Consider the following 12635-nt stretch of genomic DNA (forward strand, 5'->3'; position numbering starts at 1 on the left):
TTTTTTAACTTCAACAACAAAAAGTTATAACTAGTTACATAATATCAAGATATCTTAACGTTAAATATCTAAATATTCATTGATCAAAATAATTATTTACAAAAAAACAATTGCATTTATAAAATTTTACATGCTTCTAAAGTTTTAGTGGATATTTTATCTAAACCAATAAAACCATTCTTTGTAATTTTGTGACCGAGACTCTTTCATTATTTTCATTTAACATAAATGCAACTTTTCAGTTTTAATTAAAAGTATATGGGGGTTTGGACTTTAGGCAAATTAAGGGGGTTAAAAAAAAGAAATATGATAAGTTAACAATAGAATTTTTTCATTTTCAGTTCATTTACATTACTTGAATTGATTTTTAAACGGCACATTGTTTTCATATTAAATTAATTTCAAGCAATTAATAAAAAAGTGTTTTGAACTTTTTGAAAAAAAAAGTATTTTAGAGCTATAATAACTTAAGTTTGTAAAAAAAAAAAAAAATGGAGAAAAAAAGAGTGACATCTAAAGGAGGCACAAAGGTTGTTTTTTTCACAGAAGCAAAAAGCAATGAGCAAATCCAAAAGCGTAAGTAGTTTATTTTAAATTGTTTTGCCTGAGTGATCCAAAAGTAAAACAAAGTGACACAAGTTAAAACAAATTTTGTTCTGATAATGGTCTTTGATTTTTGTCAAACTCATCGTTCATATTTTGTTTGAATTTATTGTATTTTCTCACAAACAATTAAACTATTCACATATATAAATAACTACTAAATACTACTCATTCAACAAATAATAATATAAGTATAATAAGCTTAGTTTTATTTTTTATTTTTCTTAATATTATTTTTTATTATTCTAATATTCAAATGGCAGTAAAGACTTTCTCGTGTAATAAGGGCAATGAAGATTTTTATAAACCGAATTTATGTATAGTAAAACATTTCTTATTTAATAAATTGCAACAAATATAATTATTTAATGAGAAAAGCTTAGCCGCCCACTGAAAAAAAGTTTGGGACAAAAAAGTTCGGATAAAGTGGTAAAGTTGACACTTCTGTGACATAATAAAGTGAAATGATTGGTAGAATTTATAATTCAGCGACTACACAAGATATATTGAGATGAGTGGTAGAAGTGAGGTGTGAGCAGTGTAGCGACTGCGCATGGTAAACTAAGGATAGTGTAAGAATTGAAAATGACTTCACATGATATGTTAAGGTAAGTAAGGTGATATACTACATATGATAAGGTAAGCAGCGTAGTGACTGCACATGATAGAGTGAAGTGAGAACAGTGTAGTGACTTCACATTTGAGATCCAAAAAATTGTAAAATTATTATTAGCTTATTATTAATGTTCTATGAAATTATATCGAAAACCCAAAATATTATAACGTGCTTAACAGGTTTATTTAAAAAGTTGCAAAACCTTGCTAAATAAACAAGTTCAATTATAATAAGCAAACAAGTTAAAAAGTGTTATAATAAAAAAACTTATTTTTTTATTTTATTTCGTCAATAACTTTTTACAATCTAATCGTTAAAGTTACAATTTATTTTTTTATTTAAAATCTGATAGAAGCAACTAAAGAAAATTTTTTTTCATGAAGCCCCTTAGTATAATAGAAAAAAAATTAAATAATAATTTTTATCTTTATACAAAAAGTGTCAAATAAACAAAATAAAAAAATAAACAAAAAATGTATAAGACAATCTAAAGTTCATAAAGTGTGATCACATAAAGTGTTTACAATTTGATCACATAATAAAATAATTTTTTTAATAATATAATATACTATTAAATCTTTTGTTTGTTTTAATTCTGCTTTAAAAATAATAATAATAATAATAATAATAATAATAATAACAATAATTATAGTAATAATAATAGTTATAATAATAATAATGATAGCAATAAAAATCTTTATAAATTCTCAATTTTTATAATATATAAATTTTTATAATATTATTATTTTTAAAGCAGAATTAAAACAAATAAAACAAAAAAACAAAATTTATTATAAATCAAACAACTACAAAAATTTTATCAAGTATATATAAATACTTTAAGTTATTAAAAAAATAATAATGAAAAGTAAATATACACATTTCCTTTAATAAAACTAAATGGTGTATGTATTCAATATTTTCTGTTTTTTAACAATTTTTCCAAATATATTGGATGTTATTTTTTTATATTATCGTCAAGAATAGAATTCCACCAACGTGGTCCATGTAATTGAAATTAGTGGAATATAATAATTACTAATCAAGCTTTTTGTTCGATATTTGTAATTAATTTCTAACATCTCATCTTGAGTTTAATAACTAACTCTCTGAAAATTATGGTTTTCGATTTTCTTGTTCTACGGCTGACTTATTAACTGCTCTAAATGAAAGATTTTATCGTGTATTAGCTGGGGCGCCGAAGCGAGGGTTATTGTTCTTGACATATCTAGAGCTTTTGCTTAAGCTTACCATGCTGGTCTTCTTCATTATCTTGTTTCATATGGTAAATCTGGGAAAAATAATTTGAATTATCAAGACATTTCTTTTTAATCGCAGTATTAAAGGAATACTGTTGTCATATTTAGGCTGGTTCTTCTAATCATGACCTTTCTCTTCTAAGCAAGGTCCAAAAATGCACTGTAAACGTAGTTGGACTTGCATAATCTGCCAAGATTGAGCCTCTCTCCCATCGCCGTGAGGTTGCATCTCTTTTTCTTTTATACTAATACAACTATGGTCGCTGATCAAAGAAGCTGTCAGCTCTAGTTCCATCAACCAAAATTCATTTTCTCGAAACGTTCTATGAACGTTCATAAAACGTTCTTGAACGTTCGCAACGTTCGTTGAACGTTTTGCGTTCACTGGGTAATACAACATCCAACTTTTCAAGTCTTCCGTCAATTGTTTCCTTGCTCTTTGCCTGTGGACACCCGACGTCGTTTTAATGTTGAACTTATGTTGGGTTATGTTGGCCAACATCGACCACTTGAATCTAAAATTGTCATAAGGTTGGTTACAATAACGTTATTTTTTATCAGAGTTGCTACGTTGCTTACACTAATTATATATAATTATATATAAATGTAATTTTTTTATCGGAGTTACAACGTTATAATAGCTATACTAACATAATTTAAATGAATATTTTACTCTTTTTTTGACAAGTGTTTGGTGTTTTGGAATTTGATAAAGTAAATATTTGTGTGATTAAAATATATATGCATACATACATATAGATATATACATATACATATATATATATATATATATATATATATTTGTACTATCAAATTCTTAGAATATTTAATTTTTTAAAAATAAATATAATGTTAAGTTATAATTAATAATTTTCTTCAATATGATTGTGTAGCGTAGTGGTACTGTGAATGTGATGTTATCGGAACTCAAAAACCGATCACACGATCAGTTTTTGAGTTCCGATAACATCCAAAATTTACTTAAAAGATGCGTTACTTTTACATCGAAATCGCAACGTTCATCAACGTTACAAAATCTAACGTTAAAATCTAGAGCTGAAAAGTCTGACATTATAATGTTGGAAAATCTAACGTTATCCATTCTTTCCATTTCCAACGTTAATCCAACGTTATTACCAATTAAATAACAAAGTTATTTTACGCTGATCCAAAGTTAGTGTTCCCACCGGGTTAACTCTATTCTTTGTTTACAGTGACTTCCAACTTATTAGAGGTTTCTTGCAGCGTTGTTAGGAGTGAATTAGTACTAAAAATTTGTTTCTTATATACTTTTTTGAAAAAGACAAATGCCATACAGTCTAAGAGAAAAATAATCAAGTTAGAATATTAATCAAAGATGACTGAGAAATTTGTTATTGTTTAACACTAGCAAGATCAATGTTCAAAACGTTTGTATTACTTTCTTAAATAACAGTACATACGATCTAATTCTAAACTCGCTCTCACTACTGCCATATACATTTGTTGGTGTTTAAAACTTGTTTTTGATGCGTAATAGTAAAAGTGGGGATTTTCTTTATCAATCCTTAAGTTTGATCAAATCATTAATACTTTTATTGATATCAATAAAAATACATTCTGAATGAGAGAATTGGTGTTATTGTAAACTTTTATAACATTTAAAATAAAATTCTAGCAATATTTGGCAATTTACAAAAGTACACCTGTAGAAAAACCTATAAAGTAAAGTTGCCATGACCAAAGATGGTTTGATGAGCAGCATTATATGCCAACGCAATCTTATATGACAAAAGTAGCACATTTTGGGGCAAAAAATAAGAAATACATTTAAGATTTGTTATTGTTCGGTGAAAAAAGCTTTAAATATACTAATTAATACATGTTTAATATACACCATAGTTTAGTCAGTTTTTCTGGAACAAATTTATATGTTTCTCAGGTTTTAGCATTGTGAATGCTTAATTAAGAACATTCAATCAGATTGAGATCTAGATTGATTGGCAGTTATTCAATAAACGTAATAGTATTTATACAAACCCCATAAAATGAAGGCGGAAGTGCTATCTCGTTAAAAAAATTTTTTGTTTTGAATTGAAAGTTCACGCCTACTTCCTAACCGATATCGCAAAGCCTGCCCAGAATTGGGATTGAACCACGGTTCCTTTTTTTCTGAGGTAGGTGCGCTACCACTGCGCCACGGCTGCTCTTTGCAATGTTAACTAAAGCCATTTGAAATCAAATTGTAGTTCAAATTATATATATATATATATATATATATATATATATATATATATATATATATATATATATACATATATATATATATATATATATATATATATATATATGTGGTGACTTAAATATGATGTTATGAAAAAAAAACTTTTTTAAAATTTTTTTTGAAACTAGCCAATTGGCATAGAACTCCAAAACGCTTTATGTTAATAATTGAAATATAGACAATTTGCCTTTATATGAATATTTGTGTGTGCGTGCGTGAAAACATTAAAAAAAAACTTTTAAAAAAAGTTACATTAACATAGTTAAGCCGTGGCAAGGCTACCCCGCACACCCCAATAGGGAAGGGGAGTGTTGGCAAATTTAGGGGCCGAATTTGCAATTTTAGTCCCCTTTACAAATTTGAGGAGCTTTTTTTTTTTTGTAATACCTAGTGGAAATATTTTTTCAACTTTGAGGTCCTAATTATAGGGATTTTTTCGGAGGAGGGGAGGGTAGCCTCCAACTCATTAGCTACGGCATTGGTTTACAGAATAAAAGCTTGTAAATATGCTTGTTTACCGCTTGTAACACGGCTTGCACTTGTAAATACGGCTATATTTCATAATATAAATTTGATTGTAATGAGAATAATCTGATCATAGCTCAATGATTAACTTGGATAAATCTGACCTCAGCTATTTTCTATTATGGAGAAAATTCATGTGGGTCATTTCCCGATTTTTAATTATTCTGAACCAAGGTTTTTTTTTTTTTTTTTAATTTTTATTTAGGTGCCCCAAGAAGTCCTTACGGTCTTATTACAGAGTACCGCGGATGAGCATTAAATAGAAAATTCACGTCTCCTTCCTAACCAAAGTCGCAAAAACTTTCCCAGAAGTGGGGTGTGAACCATGGATGCTTTGTTTCGGAGGCAAGTGCGTTGCCACTGAGCCACGGCTGCTCGTTAACCCTGAAGTTGACTATTTTATGGAAATATTTCATTCGGAAAAATGAAATGCATCACAGAATTTGTGTAGCCATATTATTAACAAAAGGATTGAAAATAACTATTTTCCAATAATTTGGAAAAAAGCAAATATAGTTGCAGCCTGGAAAAATAAGGGATTGAAATCGAAACCAGAGAGTTATAGACCTATTTCAATACTTCCCGTATTTGGAAGGATGTTTGAAAAGATAATAGCTAGATAATTGTCTACTTTTTGTGATATAAATAAGACAATTCCTCCGGGTCAATATCAATTTAAAGAGAAATTGAGTTGCAAGTATGCTCGTATAAATGTTGCGGACGTTTGGATGCGTAGCATTCACCGGGGTAAATTTGCCGGAGCTATTATTTACCGGGGTAAATTTGCCGGAGCTATTATGATTGACCTGTCGAAGGCATTTGACTCCGTTACACACCAACTTCTTATTAACTAACTATTCAAACTAGGTTGTAGATTAAACACAATATTCTGGTTCCACAGCTATGGTACATATATTTTATAAAACCAAAGTACGTCTTATGGCCACAGAATGAATTTGTCAAAGACACAGTTTATAATATTTAAGAACCCTAGAAAGAAACTGCCGGATAATTTACCGATGGTAGTAGACGGTTGTATAACCAATCCAGTCAAAACAGTTAAACTGTTAGTAGTAAACCTTGATCGGCATCTTACCTTTGGTCCTCATATAAATAATATTAAAAAAAATGTCATGGTATCTTGGGATTTCTTTCAAGAGCTAGTCAGTCAGTAGCTAACTCGGGACGTTTTAAGATTGGCTTATATACCATTAGTAAGACCTCAGCTTGAGTATTATAGTGCAATTCTCTTTTCTGCATCACCATCACTGTTAAAGAAACTAGACATAGTTCAAAAAATTGCTTTGCAAATTATTTGCGAAGCAAATCGAGGTGCTTATTCAGCACCTCTTTTTACTAAATTAATACTGGGCTCATTAAAAGATAGAAGAGAAAAGCATATAGCTGAACTTGTTCGTTCTATTATAACTGATTGCTCCTCTTTTGTTTCTTATTTATATAAACGATCTTCCAAACTCCTCTAATATCTTTAAAACTATAATGTTTGCTGACGATACAAACTTACTTTACTCATCAAAGACAATCGAAGACCTCTTTGAAAAAACAAATGCTGAACTAAAAAAAGTTAATGTATGGTTTAAATCAAATAGACTGTGACTCAATATAGAAAAACCTAAGTATATACTATTCCACTCTAATCAGCAAATTAAAAAAAATACCCCTGAACCTACCAACAATTAATATAGAAAATATACCCGTCAAAAGAGCTCTGAATACAAAGTTTTTAGGAATTCTAATTGATGAACACATCTCCTGGAAATCCCACATAAACTACATAAACACAAAAATATCAAAGAACATAAGTTTACTTTACAAGGCAAGACCATTTTTGTCACAAAAAAGTCTAAAACTTTTTTACTTTTCATTCATACATAGCTATCTCATGTATGCCAATATAGAATGGGGCAGTACCCATAAATCTGAATTAGAACCACTTTACTTACGTCAAAAACACGCTTCAAGACTAGTATACAACAAAAACAAATTTACTCATACTCAACCCTTACTGGAACAAATGAATGCACTAAGTATACTTCAAATAAATAATTTTCAAAATATACTTTTCGTGTTTAAATATAAACTGGTAAAGTCTGGTTCCAGAACGTTTTACAGCACACTTTTTTAAAAACAATATAAATAAATACAATACAAGCGCAACAGGCAACTTTAAAATACCTTTTGAAACAACAAGACTCTCAAAATTCTCAATTACATATCGTGGTCCCTATTTATTCAACAAGTTTCCAAAAACGAATCATTAAAATAATAACTACAATAATAAAATTAAGCAACTATAAGTAATTTTTTCAAGTTTAAATAAAAAGTAGATAAATGTAACTTAACTTTTAATACAAATTGATTAAAAAATAATAATAATGCTAATAACAAGGTATATATGTAACGCATACATATATACCACGTATGCAACTGATTTTGTATGTGTATTACACGTCTCTGAAAAAGGTACTTGATGACAAAACTGACTTAAGTCTTCGGCGAGCTTCCTATAACTACAAATAAGTAATTCTTTTTATTAATCTTACACAAATTTCGTTTTTATCATATTTATACACTAACATTATTTTGAAATGTGGTAAATAAACTTATAGTGAAACATCTTAACACTCCTCCGAAAAATCTGCTGATTTACTTTTATTTATTGTAATTTTTATTTTAATTGGAAGAATATAGAGATATATTTCTCAGATTATTTTTACGTACACGTTATTATAATGTTGTAATTGGTATTTATTTTCATCATGTCTCGGAGTTGTATGCAACTATATTTTTATTTAATTTGTATATTTCGAACTTTATATTTATGATATTTATATTTGTATCTTGACTGCCAATCTGTAATTGGTTACTTGTAAATACTTTGTGGTCGTAAAATAAACATGTATAAAAACAACAAAAAAAACAACAACTAGAGATTGTAATCCAACCTTGTACGACCTATTTGGACATCGTACCAAGGGGAAAACTCATAAAGAAATCCACTTTCGTATTAAAATCGGTCAGAGACGATTTGTTGTAACTGGCCATCAGATATAGTATTTGACCATCAGAATAGTAGTTGACCAAACTGAGAGAGAAATACAAAATAACAAAAATTACAACAAAAAATAAAATGCATAACTCTAAAGCGGAAGAAGGATTGGTTAATTAAACTATTGTAAATAAAACTCTTAATTTAATGTCACTGTATCCTGCTCTTATCGAGTATAAAAGAAAACATAATAATAATAATAGCCAAGACAGAAATCCTGTTAAATATCCACTCTCCGTTTATAAAACTTTTTTTAATGAAGTGGATGGCAATCATTTTAATGAAAATGATATTTTTTTAAATATAAAGTCTTAATTACCTAGCACTGTCTGTTAGTTCGTTTATACTTCTTTATTTAGTACACACCTTTTCAAGATGTAATTGAGAACTTGAAAGTTGAAATTAAGAAAAGTAAGATGTAATTGAGAAATACAACATGTAATTTAGAAGTCGCAATATGTAATTAAGAAACACAACATTTAATTAAGAAATCGCAATATGTAATTTGAAAAACAAAAGTTGTTATTAAGAAATCGTAATATGTAGATGAGAATACATTATTTGTAATAGCAAATTCAATGTAAGCTTAAAGGTCATTATAAAAGATCTTCATGGACATGCATTTTAATAAGTTAATAATATCAAATTTAGCATTTGTATGCACCAGCAATACTGGAATTAAAAGATCGTTGTGCTATTTGTCAATGCACTATGAATAGAAAGTCTGTTATTAAATTGAATCCGCTCAAGCATTTATTTCACCAATTTTGTTTACAACCACCTCTGGAACAACCAGAACCACCTTGTCTGATTTTAAGACATGAAATACATACAACTGAACAGGTTGAAAGAAAACATTATGTTTTATCTTCATCGAATGATAGAAGAAGAGTAATTGAATCTGCTGAGCGAAACGATGATTGGGTGACTGGCGCAATTTTTAGGTGTCAAATATAAGACAGTATACAATCGGGTCCGCAACGGAATTTTAAATCTTATTGGAAGAGGTGGTTTTAAACCAAAAAAATTACCCGATGATCAAATCAAAAAAACACTAACATGGATTGAAAGTGACCGTCAGTTAACATTGGTGGCCATTAAAACAAGGATATTAAGACAATTTAATATTAGCGTCAGCACAACCACAATTGCCAATTACCTCAAAGGCAGACTATTTTCATTTAAAAAAGTGCACAATGAGCCTACTACAATAAATAGTAAACAAACAAAAAAGAGCTGAATATGTTAGGAACATTAACGAACACATCACAAATGGTCATCAGATAGTTTGGTTGGATGAAATAAGTTTTAATCTTTTTTGTTGAAAAACCCATGGACGTTCCAAAAATTTAGTGTTATCAATATACTTTCTTATATTAATTTATCAAAAACCACTGAAAACTTTCTACACCAAAATCAAACAAAGAACCATCATATTAAGTTTGTCTTGTTAGGTTGAAATTTATTCATTGACAGTTTTGTTATTACTATTTGCTGAGATTTGTTAATTGTATTATTGTTAATTGTAATATGCCTGAAGTTTGCTGTTTTTAGATTTTAAGAGCATTCCTTATTTATTTAAAGCAATATAATTTTATTGAAAAAGTTTAGTTACTTTAGTTTTATTTTTTATTTGATTTGAAACCTGTTTCTTTTTTTTCATTATTTGATAAAAAGTCAATTGTAATAAAGTAATGATATTTATTATTAAAAATATGAAAATATCGATAAATTGTTTTTGTAAATTTATATAAATCATTACAGTGTCTATTTTAATTTTCAGATATTTTATAAAGGAAGCTATTAGTTAAAGCATGTTTACTCATTCATTTAGTTAACAAAATTTTAAAAATTACAAATTTAATTATAGTTTTAAAAATCAGGTTAGGTGTCACTCGTATAGTTAAAATCTAGTCAAAGGATTGACACCTAAATAAAATAAACAAGATCAACAACAACAATATTATTAAATAATGCAAAACATAAATTAATATAATCAAAAGAAAAAAAAAAGTGATAATAATATGTAATAACACAATATATAATAACAATCATAGAGTTTACATAACAATAACAGTAATATAATAGAAAATAATATTGATAATAATAAAAATAAAAAAAAAACAATTATAATAATAATGAAAAGTATAAAGTGTTTATAATGAATATTGAAATGAAAAAGAGTGTGAGAAAGACAGAAAAAAAAAATTGAAAACATATCAAATGATAAAATAGTATTAATATAAGTATCATTTCATATAATATATACAAGATAAATATACAAACTAAAAAAAAAAAATTACAACATTACATCACAACAGAACGCCAAAAAAAAGAGAAAGAAACAAGACAGGAATAATAACAACAAACAATAACACAATACAACAAAGAATCTTCCTTATTTTACAAATATAATTAAATTATTTTTTATATAATGTATAAATTTTTTTTCTTTCTTCGTCTTCTTTTATTTACATACTTTTATTCTTTGTCTTTATTATTCGATTTTTAGTTTTTTTTTCATATTCGGTTTATTCCTTATTACCTTTTTCTTTTACTTTCTTTTCTTTCAAGTTTTTTTCATTTCCTTGTTTTTCTTTACCTCTCTTTTTCTTGTTTTTATTTTTACTTGATTTATTTATTCAGTTTCTTTTACATTATCATATTATTTTTCTCTTTTTAAAAACTTCTTTTGAACTGTTGAAAAAAAGCGCCTGCCATTTGCGATGTCATTGCAAAGGAATGTGTTTTAAAACAAATTTAAATTAAATTAAATTTTAAACAAATTTAGAATATTCATTTTCAAATATCAACCCCCATTTTTTTTGCAGACCAAAATATATTTTAACAAATATTTTGTTAATTTAAATATATAAATAAATTTATATAATAATTTTTTGTGTACTATTTCGCATAAATACATTGACTGGCAATAGGAATACCAAGAACTAAATGTAAATACAAATCGATTGAGGATAAGGGTTTGGTCTGGATTTTAGTCATGATTAAAAGTCATAAAAAACAAGTAAACTATCATTTCATTAAAAAGTATTTAGTTTAACTAGATGGTCACGTAAATTAAGTAAGGTTCTTCCGCTCTTAACGGACAGGAGAAGAGTTAGGGGACCTCTTGTGTCAGTATAAGCCTCTGTACATCCAAAGCTGGTGCAAATGGTGTGTGATCTCCCTTCCCCCTCCCTATCAATGAATTTTAGTTTATTATGTCTGCAAATTTAGCTCTCTTAGACCAGCGAACTGGCATATGTAGACCATACAGTACAGTCGGCAAACTTAGACCTTTAGTACTGTTGGCAAATGTGAAGAGCAAGGACCTTTTTTTTCTTTTCTTTTTTCTCAGACAGAAAATATCACATTTTTGCTACAGTCAATAAAAATCCTGGATCCGCCACTGGATTGTAATTAATTTAAGATTGAATTTTACTGCAGATTAAAAAAAATAAATGATTATTATTAAAATTTGTTCTTTAGCAGTTAATATCTACAAAGTTATACAAAAAAATATCTTATCAGCAAAGGAAGAGCAAACTTATAAAACTTTAGAATGGTAAGTGAAGTTTTTATGATTTGACTTTTTGATATTTTTTAAACAATTAAAAAAGGAAATATTAACTTTTTAACTGCAAATTATAAACTTTTTCCTTTAAGTATCAAATTTTCCTTTTTAGTGTCTGTTCTTAATTTTTTAACAATCTATTACAATACTTCATAACAATAAAAAATTTTTAGGTTAGACGAAAATTTTACTCATTATCCGGGTGTATGTTTGCCTCGATGTATAATGTATGCACATTATTTGACATTTTGTCAAGAAAATCAACTCCATCAGATGTGTGCTGCTACTTTTGGAAAGGTTATTTATGTTTGTTTTTAAATATAATAATAAATAATAAAAACTTTAAGTAAATTTAAAGTATTTAGACTTAGTTAAATAACTTATTTTTTGAACTTAAATATGTCGTGTTGGATTATTAACTGAATAAATATGTTATGTTGGGTTATTAATTGAATTTAAATGTTATATTGAATATACTCTTTTTGAATATATATAGAGTTGTGATATAAAAGAAAAAAACTATTATAAAAAATATTGAAAGTGATGGTCTTAGAGTTTCATCCCTATCCACATTCATCAGTCATATCTATTATTTAACTCAAGAAAAAACTGTACAAAATACATGAAGAAAATAAAGCAATAGAATGAGTTCTGAAATCAAAACAAAACAAGTAAAAGAAGTATAAAAACTAGTTAATCCCTATTGTTGAACTGGGCTAAAAAAA

At 27.5% G+C, this 12635-nt stretch overlaps 1 protein-coding gene across 2 annotated transcripts in view; it reads left to right on the forward strand.

Moving 5' to 3' along the window:
* The first annotated feature begins 311 nt into the window (after nucleotides 1-311).
* The window catches only part of LOC105846336 (DNA-binding protein RFX6), a 64535-nt gene continuing 52211 nt past the window's right edge, over nucleotides 312-12635 (forward strand). The window contains exons 1-3 of one of the 2 annotated variants that reach the window (XM_065797930.1): nucleotides 312-576; nucleotides 11829-11901; nucleotides 12084-12207. In XM_065797930.1, coding sequence (XP_065654002.1) covers nucleotides 492-576; nucleotides 11829-11901; nucleotides 12084-12207 — 282 coding nt within the window. In that variant the 5' untranslated portion in view covers nucleotides 312-491. Of the gene's footprint in view, nucleotides 577-11825; nucleotides 11902-12083; nucleotides 12208-12635 lie in introns of both variants that reach the window. The other variant, XM_065797929.1, reaches the window with a different exon arrangement.

Source organism: Hydra vulgaris, chromosome 05, assembly GCF_038396675.1.
Source record: "Hydra vulgaris chromosome 05, alternate assembly HydraT2T_AEP".
Lineage (NCBI taxonomy): Eukaryota > Metazoa > Cnidaria > Hydrozoa > Anthoathecata > Hydridae > Hydra > Hydra vulgaris.